Source organism: Salvia miltiorrhiza, chromosome 2 (assembly GCF_028751815.1).
Source record: "Salvia miltiorrhiza cultivar Shanhuang (shh) chromosome 2, IMPLAD_Smil_shh, whole genome shotgun sequence".
NCBI classification, from domain to species: domain Eukaryota; kingdom Viridiplantae; phylum Streptophyta; class Magnoliopsida; order Lamiales; family Lamiaceae; genus Salvia; species Salvia miltiorrhiza.
The window spans coordinates 67,626,227-67,641,853 of NC_080388.1; the positions used below are offsets into that span (position 1 = coordinate 67,626,227).

General features: G+C 33.7%; 2 protein-coding genes across 2 annotated transcripts; one reads left to right on the plus strand and one right to left on the minus strand.

Moving 5' to 3' along the window:
• Positions 1–168: 168 nt before the first annotated feature.
• LOC131007608 (KIN17-like protein) lies at positions 169–4,883 on the plus strand. Its single transcript, XM_057934519.1, has 4 exons — positions 169–1,724; positions 2,853–2,976; positions 3,736–3,817; positions 4,502–4,883. Exon 1 carries the CDS (start codon positions 456–458, stop codon positions 1,647–1,649), a length of 1,194 nt encoding a protein of 397 aa, XP_057790502.1. The 5' UTR covers positions 169–455; the 3' UTR covers positions 1,650–1,724; positions 2,853–2,976; positions 3,736–3,817; positions 4,502–4,883.
• A 7,420-nt stretch (positions 4,884–12,303) lies between these two features.
• LOC131011165 (deSI-like protein At4g17486) lies at positions 12,304–13,604 on the minus strand. Its single transcript, XM_057938963.1, has 3 exons — positions 13,134–13,604; positions 12,771–13,058; positions 12,304–12,704 (listed from the first exon to the last, which is right to left on the minus strand). Exons 1-3 carry the CDS (start codon positions 13,264–13,266, stop codon positions 12,481–12,483), a joined length of 645 nt encoding a protein of 214 aa, XP_057794946.1. The 5' UTR covers positions 13,267–13,604; the 3' UTR covers positions 12,304–12,480.
• Between the last annotated feature and the right edge of the window lie 2,023 nt (positions 13,605–15,627).

Below are 15,627 nucleotides of genomic sequence, written 5' to 3' on the forward strand. Positions count from 1 at the left end.
AAGATTTTTTTTTTTCTTTTGAGAATGAAGGTGTAAGAGATGATTATATTTAACAAATTAACATTTTAAACAAGTCATTTCTTATTAGTTTCGGTGTGAATGATAGGTGGAGAACATAATTACATGAACCTAAATAACATGGGTCTGAAGTCTTGGGTTGGATTTTAAATTTCTTTATTTTCTTGAATAAGTTATCAAAAAAAAAAAAGTATACGTTCAACAAAACTGAAAAAAATTGCAATAAAATCCTATACTATCGTCTCAAAAATTTTGAAGGTGTTCCCATTTTATGGTTATAATAATTGTTGGATTTATGAGAAGGATGTCGTCGATAATGGCAGTCATATAGTATTAGATATTGCTATCATTGTTGGAACCCCCAATTCACAAACCCTAAACTACTAAAATCCCTATAATTCGGCAACCAACCCTCAAATTCGCCCGAATTTCCTGAAATGGGGAAGAACGAATTCCTAACCCCAAAGGCGATCGCGAACCGGATCAAGGCAAAAGGTCTGCAGAAGCTGCGATGGTACTGCCAGATGTGCCAAAAGCAATGCCGCGACGAGAACGGATTCAAATGCCATTGTATGAGCGAATCGCACCAACGCCAGATGCAGGTCTTCGGCCAGAACCCCACACGAATCATCAGCGGCTACTCCGAGGAGTTCGAGACCATGTTCCTCGAGCACATGAAGCGGAGCCACCGCTTCAGCCGCATCGCCGCCACCGTCGTCTACAACGAGTACATCGCCGACCGCAACCACGTCCACATGAATTCCACCCAGTGGGCAACGCTGACGGAGTTCATCAAGTATTTGGGGAAGACCGGCAAGTGCAAGGTCGAAGAGACCCCCAAAGGCTGGTTCATCACTTACATCGATAACGATTCGGAGACTTTGTTCAAGGAGAGGATGAAGAATAAGCGGCTTAAGGCGGATATGGTGGAGGAGGAGAAGATGGAGAGGGAGATTCAGAAGCAAATTGAGCGAGCTGAGCAGATGATGGGGAGCGACAAGGGTGGGGAAGAAGAGGGAATTGCTAAATCGAGAATGTTGGAGAAGAATGATGAGGAGGGCGGTGCAAAGATCAAGTTGAGCTTGGGGCAGTCGAAGAAGAACGCTGAGATGAATGGAAAACGGGGGGATAGTACTAAAATGTTGTTTGATGAGGTCGAGCCAGAGAGTATTAGTGGGAAGCGGAGGAGGGAAGGCGAGGGTTCAAGTAAGAATGCATCAGTTTTAGATGAGTTGATGAAGGAGGAGGAGAAAGCTAAGGAAAGGATCAATAGGAAGGACTATTGGGTTTGCCCAGGGATTGTTGTGAAAGTTATGAGTAAAGCTTTGGTGGATAAGGGGTATTACAAGCAGAAGGGCGTCGTGCGTAAGGTGATTGATAAATACTGTGGGGAGATTGAGATGCTCGAGAATAAGCATGTTTTGAGGGTTGATCAGGAGGAGCTGGAGACGGTTCTTCCTCAGATAGGGGGTCTTGTCAAGATAGTAAATGGGGCATATCGTGGTCAGATTGCGAGGTTGTTGGCAATTGATACTGATAGATTTTGTGCCAAGGTGCAGATTGAGAAGGGAATATATGATGGAAGAGTTCTCAAAGCTGTTGAGTATGAAGATATTTGCAAACTAGCCTAGTGAGATATGCATCTTGGGAATGTATTATGTTCTGCTCAGTAGTTGGTTTTGATCATCTGTTCTAATTGTATCCAGGTTGAACAATGTCTTCTCTGTTGCAAATCGACTATTCATATGGTTATACTTCCCTTTATGATGTTGATGTCTTTTTCTTTTTTGTATGAATTGGCAATCATGTTTTTCCAGAAATTTGCAGCAAGTTTTAAGATAGTTTCTTTATGTCAGACTATGATTGATATCATTTTGCTTCAATAATTTTTCATACTTTTAGTTATATAATTCTAACTGTTATCTCTATGAATGGGATCATTATATCTCCGGTATGCCTGGGATAAGAGTGAATAATGGAAAGTGGCCCTACCTTTCATGGTTTATCTACTAGTCCTCAATGAGTTGGCGATGTTGCCTGATTAGTCTTGAAAGGGTGAGAGACAAGTTGCACAAGTCTGAAAAACTTATATGATCAAGAAAGTTGTAATCAGATGGCAAGCTGCCAAGCTGTTGTAGACCATGTAATTTGATCAGCTCTGAAACTTAGCATAGTAATTTCACCTTATATAGCTGGTGTAGTTGATTATAATAGATGTTTGTTGGTTTATCCTTAGTTTGGTGCTTTAAAGACCATGTTCAGTGCTTCCGCCTGAACGAATGATCCCCTTGACTATCACATGATTTGGCATCATTTTACAATTTTAGAGGCCATTGGTGCTTTCAGTTAAACCGATCTTCATGTCCTTGACATGGCATTTGTTTCTCAGTTGCTATGCCTTAGGCAATGCCATTGAGCCATCTATGTTGTACTTCAAATGCCTCACCGTGAAGATTATCCTTATCTTCAAGCTAGAGTCATAAGGGAAATCCTCTTTCAATATTGTGAAGTTTGGATACTCGTGACTCACAAAGGGAATTCATTGAAAGTCTAGGCATTCATTTAGTGTGGTTGCATGAAGCTTTGGTGAGTTTGTCCTCCTTAAACCAGTTATTTTTGCACATATTGGTCATTAAAGTTTGGCCTTTGCTTTATCTCTCAATGATCCTGTTCTGGAATTTTTCTCACACCTGTCTGGTACCTTATGAGACTGTATATCTCCATTGAACCATGTTATCGTGGTTTCTGTAAAATTACTTTAGGCTGTGGGAAGTTAATTGTGAGAAATAGTTTCTTTCTTTCTTACTGGTCACTTCTTCCTTCTGTTCATGCAGGCAATATTTTACAGTTACACTGGGGATCTTCCGAAAGCTCTACATCACTTTCTTGAGTGTGGAATCTGGCAGAAAGCGCACTCTGTTTTCTTAACTTCAGTTGCACCTTCTCTGTTTTTGTCAGGTAAGAGTGTTTTGGGGCGTCTTCATCTTATTGAATCCATTTAAGTTCTGTTTAATTAATATGCTATGTTTCCTGTGACTCTGTGACAGATACTCTCCTTGTGAGCCCACTTGTTTAGGAGAAATAAAAATCCAAGAAGTTAAAAGTTCTGAAGATTGCAGCTCTGCAAGTGTCTTCTAGAATTTCTAGCTTTATATGTTTATTTAACCATAAGATATCAGTATATCACAATGTAACAGAAAAATCCAGAGCAACTGAGGTCTCTTCATTTTTGGTGCCCATATCAGTTGTTTGAATGAGGTGCTAAAAATGTTTCAGAAGCTTTCTCAATTCAAATCTTAATTATATGAAAGGGATGTTTGAGAAATTGCTATGATCTTCTAACTCTCAGAACACCATCAACATGGTTTTCCAATAGAAGTGTAGAACTAGAGAAAAGTTACCAAAATCTGTACATTGATCCCCAAACTTTTTTTCTTAGTGGTTGGGTTTGGTAAAACAAATTCGGATGATTTTCTCAAGGAACACATGAGACTGAGAATTATAAGTTATAACTACTTCTTTATTTTGGGTTGGGAAATTTGCTAGTTCACGAGTCTACTGATAAATCACCTTCACCTTTGGATCAAACATCCTGACTCTTTTGTATGAACAACTTTCCCGAGCATTGATTTTCTCGATGGGATTATGATGGGTTACATACTATTCTGATGATCAGCAAACATTGTTTCTAATAACAATAAAATATCTTTTTGGCAGGATACTCTTGATAACAAGAATGATGCATGTGCTTGAGCAAGTCTCTGGCAGTTTGGGGCAACAAATTATCAGTCGAAGCAAGGTATTGATATTTATCCCTTCAGAGAAAAAGTATAAAACACTTGTAGGTTAGGTCCACGGCTTGGTTGTGTTGTCTTATTCTTGATTCTTCTGTTGTTTCTTATTTCTAACTTCATGTTTTGAGGTTGTTCTACACATCCTTTGGGTCCATTATTTTGTTAACTGGTTTCTCCATCCTGGACTCATGCTTATAGCTATCAGTGCATTGCTAGCTTCCCATCACATGCTGATACTTAAACCTTACTCTAACCATATCTGTTTTCTTCATCCTGGACTCATGCTTATAGCTGTCATGTCACTGATCTGTCTGGCAAAATAATGAAGGATATAAATAAAAGAGGAAGAAATTGAAAAGGAATAAGGAACAGAGTTCTATATAAGGTTTCCGTGGTTCATTATGTGTGGTATTGTTTTGCTTTGATGGGAGATAAAAGAGCTCTAATGTAGAGCTCTTTTACTTATCATAATATTTTAGCTGATGTTTTTCTTTGTCTGGAGAAGCTCATTATAGGCTGTTTAGCTCAAGATTGTTTCTTATTTTAGGTTGTTACACTGGCGTATGTAATTATTTACTGTTTAGATGATGAGAAGCATAATACTAGTGATGTCTTGTTGTAATTTCAAATTCTAGCATACACGTCGCCCTAATCTGTCCGATTTAATATACTAGATACTTATGTTGCAGAGCCGTGTTCTCAAAGATGGCAGAAGAAATCTCCAGTCTGCTTCTTTCTGATAGCGGCGAGCTAGGGTTTGCCAGACGAGGATCAACTGAGCTGCTTTTAAACCGTTTTTAGGGCACCCATGCCGGAAGACCTTGGCTCGTATCATTTACAGGATGCTCTTTCACTTTTCACTTGTCATCTTTCTGAGATGGCACAATAATAATTCCTCCCATTGGAACCGTTTCTTTTCTGATTAACTTCTGCAACTCGACGATACTAAGTTCTTCAAGCTTTCAGCGTATGTTCTTGCACATACTCATGCATCTGGGTTATTTTCGTTGTTTTCCATAATTCTTGATTGATAGCGCTTTGAGATGAAAAATTTAGTGTCCTGTTTGTAAAGTAGCCTATTATTTTTTAAAATCTTTTTTGTAATTGGTATGTTAGCAAGAAGAGGATGGTGGGACACTGGGACATTGTTTTTGCTGTAAGATTTTGAAGGTGTTTTGACAAATAAAATTATTAATTATTTTGAAATTGTAATTTTAACATGTTTTTTAAAGTTGGTAGTAAATTAAGTCATCATTTTTTATATTTTTGCAATTTTATCCGTTCAATTTTTTTTAAGTGGCCAAATCAAGTTACCACGAATAGACCTAAGAATGACATATCAAAATTATTAAGGAGAATGGCACAATAAAAGAAGATGCAAAATTGTGTGTCCTTGATGGCATTTTGGCAATAGAAAGAAAAATTGGGGGTACAATTGCACAAATAAAAAATGTGATGATTTATGTTCCTTTGAACGAGTACCGTTTCTTCTCACGGACTGTTCCTTTTCTTTTTTGGGGGGTAGGAGGAAGTTACATTACAGTTGAGCTGAAGGGAAAAAGTGTTTTCAATTGATATTACAAGGATACCATGATCGAATTCAAGATGCCAAATTATTCAAACTTGGGGAAGTTGGGTGGGGTCAAGTACGACTCTAAATGACTCAACTTATTCACGAGTTATTTGAAACTTAGTTTGATAAAAGTTTATTGGTAGTATTTATATAGTTAGCTCGACAACAAGCTTGTTAAGTTATTTAATTAAAAAATATAAAATTATTATTAGTATTTATATACCATAATTAGTTGTGTTAAAATTTTAATTAACTCTATTTATTATAAGAAAGTAATAAATTAATATATTATGCATGAAATAATTTACTTTTAGAAGATAACAATTGACATTTTGAATATAAATATAAATTTAGAAAGTTGGTTTAAATTAAGCTCATAAACTTTGAATTATTCAATAAATGAAATTCAGGACTCGACTCGATAATAAATAAATTAAATTTGAACACAATAATATCAAAAAATCTCCTGTACACCTGGGTGTACCGTACCCAAATTCTGACCCGCATGCTAATTCAAATCAAACCCGCATTCTGATCCAAATTGTGTAAATGACACTATTCAGTTATACAAATGACACTGTTTATAATTGACACTATTCAGTTATATAAATGTCACTGTAACATTTTAAAACGTTATAGTGTTATTTTCAATTTTATAGTGTTATTTAAAATATTATAGTGTCAATTACAGAATGTGCCATTTATATTTGTGAATAGTGTCAATTTGTACAAAGTGTTATTTACAATGTTATAGTGTCATTTATACGTGATGTCATTTGTATAACAAAATAGTGTCAATTAAAGACAATGTCATTTGTATAATCGAATATTGTCATTTACACGATTTGAATCAGGATGCGAGTTTAGATCAGAATACGGGTCAGGATCTGGGTACGGGTCAATCCGAGTGTACGGTACACCTCGGGTGTACCCAAGACTACCTCCAATAATAAAATTTAACTTGTTTTACATAATTATTCTAGGCAAAACATGTGTTTGGAGTTCGGACATCCGCAATTTATAGTTAATTTAAAAACAAATCATTAATCAAGTAATGGATATCACTAAGAGGATTAAAAATTGATTAATTTTAATTAAAAATTACTAATTTATATCTTAATAAGCACAATTAAAATTTTCTTAAAAAAAAGCACAATTAAAATTTAGTAGTTCTAAAATAAAATTTATTTTACGCATTGAGTTTATTCATTAAACGCTTGCATATTATTAGTCGTATATAAATACAATGACAGACAATATCTACAAGAAAGTTAATAAAAATTTGAGCAAGTATTTTGAGTTGCTGAAACGAGAAACCAAAAACTAAAATAAGTAATTATAGAAAGGAAAGTGATAAACTTACGTAATATCATATACTCCTATTCAGTGTTCAGTGTTTAGAGTGTGTTTTGTGATAAAGTGAATAAAGTGAAAAAATCATTCTATATAAAGAAATTGATCTAATTAGTTGGAACAGTTCAAAAAATAATATTGATCAAATTAGTTGGGACGAATGGAGTATATGATAGTAGGATTATAAATAAACCAAGCCGCTCGCAAACTATTTAGAGCTCGACTCAAAAAAAGCTTGTTCAAATTCGTTTAGAGAAATTCGATAAATAAACATACTAAGCTTGAACTTGACAGTAATCGGCTCGTTAGCTCGTGAACACATTCGTTAAGTGACTTTAGTTTGAAAAATATAAATTATTAATAAGTACAACTTATGTTTATCTAATAAAATTAATAATAATTATATTAAATCTCTAATTAACTCTGTTCGTTATAAAAAATAAATATGAATGAAATAATTTATTTTTTAAAGAAAATAATCAATATTTTGAATATAAAATTCAAAAAATTCGTATACGCTCGATTAAGCTCGTGAGCTTCAAAGTATTCGATAAACAAAGTTTGGAATTCGACTCGATACTAAACAAATCAAACTTGACCATACTATTATTCAGTTTGATTACACCCATACATAATACCACTTAAATTAACCAGCAATTATAATCACCACCCTCCATTCTATTATAAGTAGTTTAAAATTTTTCATATGAAAATAAAAAAGAACGTGTAAATTATTTAAAAATACTAGAACTTATACTTTTTAAAAAATTAAACTTTTTTATTTAGTATAAAAGAATTAAACTTTTTTATTTATAAAAGTAGACCATTTATAATAGAATAGTTATACATACTATCTTTAATGGAACGTAATTATCAAGTTGTGAAACCTTACATGACTGTTGCGGTTTGATATGTGGCTACTTGAAAAGATGTGCACCAACGCATATAAATTGTAATCTAAATTTTTCCAAATCCGACAATTGAGATACACATCCTCTGAATGTCGCTTGATCTAAGACAAGTTTTTTGATTGGATAAGATCTAAGCAGAGTTCCCACTTGCCAAATTCTCTTCACCATCCACATTCTTCTTTTTTTTGTTTTCTTCAAATAAGTGGTGTCACAGTTCCTAATAAGAAGCAAATATTTCGATTTTGGATTATATTTTACAGTCAGATTGATTCTATCTATGACACTAGTCAAGTTACACTCTCTAACACTACAGTATCTATAGAGGAAGGGAATTAAAGTAAAAACAAATTTTATAATATAAATTAAGAATTATTTTCGGTGTTTAAAGTTTAAAGATCTTCCATGAATTTATCACTTTATTGAATAAATTCATGATTTTATATTCGAATTCTATTTTTTAAAATTCATCATATTTAATACATAGTGAACATATTTTATACTCCCTCCGTCCCATTATTGAAGACACACTTTCCTTATTGGGACGTCCCAATAATAAAGACACACTTCCAAATAAGGAAATATTTAGGACTTAATTATAACTAATTAATTGAACCTTAATTATGGTATAAATTAGTACAAAACCCTAAATCTACACATTTCAGCCGCCTCCCTCATTTCTCTCCACTCCCAACCCGCCGCCCATCTCCTCCCCCTTCTCGGCGGAGTCGCCGCCGATGACCCACGGCCACCGCCGAGCACCCCTCGCCCCTCCGACCACCGAACACCCGGTGAGACTCTGATCGCTCGCGCACACAATGACGGGGGCAGAGGGCCGAGCCCTAGCCCCGCCGAACAGCAGCGGCTCCGGTCTCCGGTCTCCTTCCCCCAAAAACCCAGATCCGCCAAACCACCACCCTCAATTTCTAGGTTCGATTTGAGAGAGGAAGATAGTGGTGGATATGGTTCTGGGGAGGCGGAGGCGGAGGCGTCGCTCGAGATACGTGCGGGTCTGAAACCGCCGCACATCCTCTTCTCTTCTTCTTCTCCGGCCGTCGCAGCAGTGAGGCCACCACCCTCCTTCTGAAACCCTTCATCTCCGCCGCCATTCTCATGGTTCAAATTTTGGAATCGGGGAGAACAAAATTTCTAGCTGTGTTGTTTCGATTTCTGGATTCAATTTCTTGTTGTGTTGTTTCGATTTTCATGATTCGATTTTTCTGTTGTGTTGTTTCGATTTCTGGATTCGATTTTCATGGTTCAAATTTCTAGATTCGATTCGGTTTTCATGGTTCAAATTTGGGAATAGGAATGTGAGGAATGGGAATGGTAGATTTCAATTTTGCTCTTGCTGTTTCGACGGTGGTCGGCGGTCGTGGTCGCCGGCGATTCCGCCGGAGGAGAAAAGATAGTAAAATGAGGTTACAACAATGGTGGAACTAAGAGAGAAAAAGAAGAATTAAACAAGTTTAATTAGATGTGGGCCACAATACTTTAACACCTAAACTATCTCTCCTTAATCTCCGTGCCCAAATGAAGTGTGTCTTCATTATTGGGACGTAGGGAGTACAATAAATCTATTTTAATATGTTTATATATATTAAGGATGTGATTATCGTGAGAACTATATTTTTCGTGAGAACGTGACAATACATTTTTTTATAAAATTAAAGAATTTAACGTTAAATTTAATGCATCCGAAAAAACATAAAACTTAATTTCCAGGATTCGAACTCATGTGTTATATTCATCCATTAAGATGATGCATCCACCGTAATCTTCATGTTCAAATGATGGAGAATGATTAAGAGTTTATGCATATTCTGCCTTTTTTTTTTCTTCATTTTTAAAAATTGGATGAGGTATTTATCGTAAAAAGGCATACTTTGTAAATTTACTTTATATATTTTTGGGTTCAATATTAATCAATTTCCCGTTTGACATTAAAAATATAGATAAATACTATAGTTGCATGATGGAATCTCATTAAAATAAGAAGAGCTCGGTTTTAGAAAAATGTAAGATCTTTTAATTATTTACATGTAATTATTGTGTTTAACATTAATCATATGATATACTTTGATTGTTCGATTAAATGGTTAAAATAGGAAGATATCAATATTAGAAAATTATAAATTTTTTGAATTTACGTTATACATTTTTGTGTTTAAAACTATGCATTTTATGTTTAATAGTGTGCATTTTTGTATTTAAAGGTACATTTTCTTCGATGAAATGAGTGAAAAACATATACTTTTATTATTTTGATATGATACTATATCCCATGTTTTCCATCTTAGAGACCATGTGAGAAAAGATAGGTAATATAAAATTTATCCATATTTTCTTATTTCTCATTTTTTTTATGATAAAATTTCAACCATAGTGAATACACCCTAAATATTAAAAATACTTTTGTGCCCTTCTTACTATTAAAATAAATTAAAACTTAAAAAAGCGTAAAAAAAATCATTGAATAAACAATATTAACGAATAATATTTTTTTTTATAATATTAACGAATAATATTGAGTATTAATTATCTCAGACTTGAGGTACTAAATAATACTCCTTCCGTCTCATAAGAGTGTACATCACCTTTGGTGACACATGTTTAATAAAATGTTAGATGGGTGTCTTAGGAGTGGAGAAAGTGATGGAGTTAGTGATGAGATGGTGTGTAAAAATGATAAATGCACACTTTTTTGAGACGGATGAAATGATATCATTTATATATATACATATTAAAAAACCAATGAGACAACATTGAATTTTCCAGTGTGGTTTTGATTATACAGGACGGTTCATTAAGGCGTGGTTGTTGGTAGTGTAGCAGCAATAATTATCCCCACAATTTCCCCAAGATAGGTTGATTTCACCACAAGCAAACATAAATTTTACTGAGATTTGGTGATGGTGATGGTGGTGGATGTGCTGTAATTCACCAATGCCTCCCTTTGCAGCTATTTCTTGGACTTTAATGTCGTACACAATATTACTTTAATATATAAATAAAGCCATTCTGGTTGGTAAAACCAATAAAAGCTCCCCTGCTTAAGCTACAAAGTTGTTCAACATAACACGTCTTTAAAGAACATATTCTCTAATCATCAATCTGCCTGCACTCTTCATTCTTTTTTAATCCATTGAGCTCACAAGTTCTTGTTTAGATTAATTGGATTATTAAATTTTGCATGATTTGAGATTGGATCATTGATAATGGGTTTTGTCTGGTTCAATTGAAAGTATAATAAAAATTACTAGTTGAACGACCAATTATATATAAAAATGCGAACAAAAATTAGAATCGAATTAAATGTGAGCTTGTCACATTTGATTTTCAAATATAAATTATTTTTTATGCGTAATTTACAAATTATTGTATACGAGTATATATAAATCTGTCCAGAGTACGCACCGGAGGTTGAGTTGAGGATTCTCAAAACATATATATAAAAAAAAAAGAAGAAAAAAAAAGAGGTTATGTGTTATTTTCAATATTTTAGTTAATTAAAGTCACTATCACTTTGATGGTTCGTTAGTTGTTCCTTCAATTTGATTAGATTTTTTCAAAGTAAAAAAGTCTCGACTCCACTTTCTAATGTTTGATTCCAACTAACAATGTCAGGATTTGTTACATTTAAAAATGACAGTTAAATCAATAGAAGGATTATTATTTGGGGGAAATTTATAAAATTTAGCCGCGTTTCACGGAATTGTGAAAATGTCTACTCAATCACAAATATATCAATCCATATCATAAAAACATGCATAATATATATGAGACGGCATGAATTTTAAAACATCATGTAAATTACAGTGTGAGCGAAGAAATTGTCTCATGTTGATTGTGATGTTTAGTGAAAGAATTATTATTAGAAATGGAATATGCATGTTTTTATGGGACGAATAAAAAAATTATGCATATTTTTTATGGGACGGATCTATGCCCATGAAATGATGAAATCTTTGATAAATGCAACAAAGAAATGATAATAACTTCATATAAATATCTTCTCAAAAAAAAACATATAAATATAGTTATAAAGTGAATGGCATTTTTGGATAATTCATGCAATTAATTAAGTCGAAAAAATGACTGGAAATAAACATGGGGGGTTTTATAACACTACTTTTTTAATTTGATAGGTGAGAATAATTCAAAAAAATAAAAAATGATAGTGAGGAGTTTCGTTTATTTATTTGCCCAGTTTTCTGTTAACATTTTTAATGATTAATTGTTTAATAAAGTCGTTTTGGCATTTTTTGGAAATATTAAATACTCCCTCGATCCACAAAAAAACTTCTTACTTTTTTTTTTGGAATGTCCACAAAAGAACTTTCTACCTATTTTTGGACTATAACTCACCACTCTCCATACTAATTAAAACAACTTTTTTCGTGAACGAACGAAGTGTTTATTTATTTACCGCAACTATATGATATACGGATGTTTAAATTCATTGTTTGAGTAACGCATTGAAATGATTGATTGACACATGCCATGACCGTGGGTTCCTACCTTCATCTGCCGTTGATTTTTGTGATAGCTAGCGCACGACTTTCCCACCCGATATATGTCATCTATAATATTTTTCCAATCAAATTCACATAAGAAATTAATTAATCCATAAGATTGGATATCATACCCAAAGAAATTGAAAAAAGAAGTCACATTTCACTTGCGAATGTTCATGTACAGGTTTTCGCATGACTGCTTCCTCACACCAAACTATTAACGTTATAAGATTACACAAGAAAAGGAAAATTAAGAAAAAAGAAAAAAAAAAGTAAATTTTAAGTATGCCAAAAATTTGATATTTTGAGATACGTAGCTAGTTTGCAATGGAATTAATAACGAAATGCGAGGGCAGAGAGGTTCTGCCGCGAATGGTAGCCGCTAAGGGAGGCGAAGACGAGGAATTGGAGGAGGAAGTAGAGAAGCTATTGCAGCGGCTCCTTAGCTTCTTCTTCTCCATATTGTCTTCAACTTTATGGTGTCCCACTCCCACTTTAGTCGAGTTCAAGTTGGTAGGAATGATGCAATGACAAAGCGAACCTAAACAAGTAGGAGTAATGAATTGTTTATTTACAAAAATGATGAATCAATTTGAGAATGAATTACCTATGCGGGCGAGGCGATTGACCCAGCTGGGGATGGGCGAGCCGGTGAGCCTAAGACAAGCGTCGTTGCAAAAATGGTTGCAATTTTTGGTGATGAGATTGTATGCATTTCCTTTGTATTTGGAAGAGAAATCCTCCATCAGCGCTCGCACCTCACCGGGACTCATATCGGTATAGCCTATCAGAATAGATTTCCGAAATGTGAAGCCATCGCATTGCTTTGGGTGGCCTTCGAATATCCCAGTTGTCGGATATTCATGAGCTCCAAATGCATACTCCACTCCATCAACTGCATGCCACAATTCATGATATATTAATTCCCTTTTTACAAATAAATAGTGAGATTAGATATAAATGAAGTGACCTTGAACACCAGAATGGTAGACCCCAAGTCCAAGCCAGTAGGCATAGCCATTCATTGAGGTTAGATCATACACATTTAGATTCACAGCCATCGATCCACGCCTACTTTTCACTGAACTTTTCCTGCATAACATTGCCCTTGCGAGAGAATGATGGAAATGTGAGAGAGAAGTGAAAATGATGGAATTGATTCAAATTTGGAAGAGTTGATGAGAGAGAGAGAGAGACGGCATAAGAGTTGCCGCAGTGTCAAAATTTGGCGAATTAGGGGAGCATATAAATTAAATGTGTGGGGAAAATATGGGGCTAAAGTTTATTGGTGATTGATGGGAATCTGAGCTGTAGTTATGTTATTTTTTATTTTTTTTCGTAGAGAACATTTGTATTATGGGGGAAAGTAACGTAAACTCATGATGAGGTGAAGTGGGTGTGTTTATTGGTATAATTATAACACATTTTTTGGAGTACGGTATAATTATAATGCTTCTTTTGTGCACAGCATAACTTTAATAATCCATTGTGCGTAGGAGCCTGTGCTGATGGACCCCTTTGATTTATTAATTTGATTAAAATAGTATCTCATGGAATAATGATTTGTGATTAGGTTAAAAAGAGTGCTCGAGTGTTGCTATGGTGCATCGTTAATTAACGGGTGGACCTAATCTCTCTCTCTCTCTCTCAATTTTTATATTTTAAAAAGTGATATCATAACAACAAATTAATGAATTGCTACTATATGTATATCTCTAGGTTTTGATGGAAAGAGTCAACTCACTCCAAATTTTTTTGAATAAAAACATATTTTTTTATCCAAATTTTATTAGATTAGTAATTTTTGGTCTCAACTTTAAACATTTCCAAAAAAAAGGTAGTCTTGGGTACACCCGGGTTGATCCGTGCCCAGATCCTAACCCGCATCCTGATCCAAATCCGCATTCTGACTCAAATCGTGTAAATGACACTATTCGATTATACAAATGACACTGCATGTAATTGACACTATTCTGCTACACAAATGACACTTCGTATAAATGACACTGTGTATAATTGACAGTATTCTAAAATATAAATGACACTTCTTGTAATTGACACTATAAGATTGTAAATGACACTATAATATTTTAAATAACACTATAAGATTGAAAATGACACTATAACATTTTAAAATGTTACAGTGTCATTTATATAATTGAATAGTGTCAATTATAAGCAGTGCCATTTGTATAACTGAATAGCGTCATTTATACGATTTGAGTCAAGATACGTGTTTGGATTAGCATGCAGGTTAGGATCTAGGTGCGGGTCAACTCGAGTGTACGGTACACCCGAATGTACGAGAGATTTTCTGTTCCAAAAATGGCCTAAATTTTAACTTGGTGTTTACTTTTCCGAACTAGGAAGCGGCCACAAAAACGTCATCGCTATCTTTATAAAAGGAAAATTGCACACTTGGGCCTGAGTCCACAATAGGGCCTTAGTTCGAGTTTCAAAGAAGGCCTAGATAGGGAGGGCGTATGGCCTGACCCAGGCCCGCCTCTTTTATCAATCCTCTTTAAATAAAGAGAAAAAAGAACTGCTAGAGAAAGCCAATGAATTTTAGTAAAATATCATAAAATATACTTTTTCCGTCAGCCGAATAACTTTCTATATTTTTTTTTTTGGAATGTACCCCAAATAATTTCCTATTCATTTTGGAACATTACCCCACCATCAATAATACTTTATTTTATTTTTATTTCTTAATCTTTCATCATTTTTATTATTAATTATAATATTGTTTTTTTGTCATTTTCAATACTAATTGTAATATTTTTTTTAAAATTCGTATCGTTCGTATTCTAGTTATTTGAGGAGGAAGGGTTGATTTAAAACCAATAATGAGGAACTAATGTAATGCATCAAAATCAACTAAATGAAAGCATGAAAGGATGTAATTACAATTTACAAATGCATTTCAAACAAGTAGTGTTATACCCGTGCGATACACGGTCTAAAAATATGTAAAATTTTTGCACGTAGAAATAATCAATACACATGGAATTAATATAAGAAAAAATAAATATAATAAATGTAAACACACACACATATATATAATAATAATAATAATAATAATAATAATAATAATAATAATAATAATAATAATAATAATAATAATAATAATAATAATAAATAATAATTTTGTAGTGTTGTATGGGATACGTGTTTTGATAAATGATTGTGAGATGTGTATAAAGTAAAAAAAGAGATCCTTTTAAATTGAGTGGAGAAAAAGACAAATCAAAGTTAATGGGTTAGATAGTCGTATCTTTTTGTAAATATTGAGAGTGAATGGGTTTAAAATATAAGAAGTAGTTTTCAAAAAGATAAAAATTCACAGACAAATGAAGTAATATATTAAAAATACCAACATCAAACATTCTGGAAAACTTACCTATGAACAATATTATGAGTAGGTACAATTTTCATCATCATATCCATATATCATAATTTTAAGA

Bases quoted from the DNA above. Each gene is read 5' to 3' on its own strand.
- LOC131007608 (XM_057934519.1), top strand. From the start codon at position 456: ATGGGGAAGAACGAATTCCTAACCCCAAAGGCGATCGCGAACCGGATC.
- LOC131011165 (XM_057938963.1), bottom strand. From the start codon at position 13,266: ATGTTATGCAGGAAAAGTTCAGTGAAAAGTAGGCGTGGATCGATGGCT. The intron at 13,059-13,133 runs GTCACTTCATTT...TGTGGCATGCAG, and splicing joins CTACCATTCTGGTGTTCAAG to TTGATGGAGTGGAGTATGCA. The intron at 12,705-12,770 runs GTAATTCATTCT...CTACTTGTTTAG, and splicing joins CAATCGCCTCGCCCGCATAG to GTTCGCTTTGTCATTGCATC.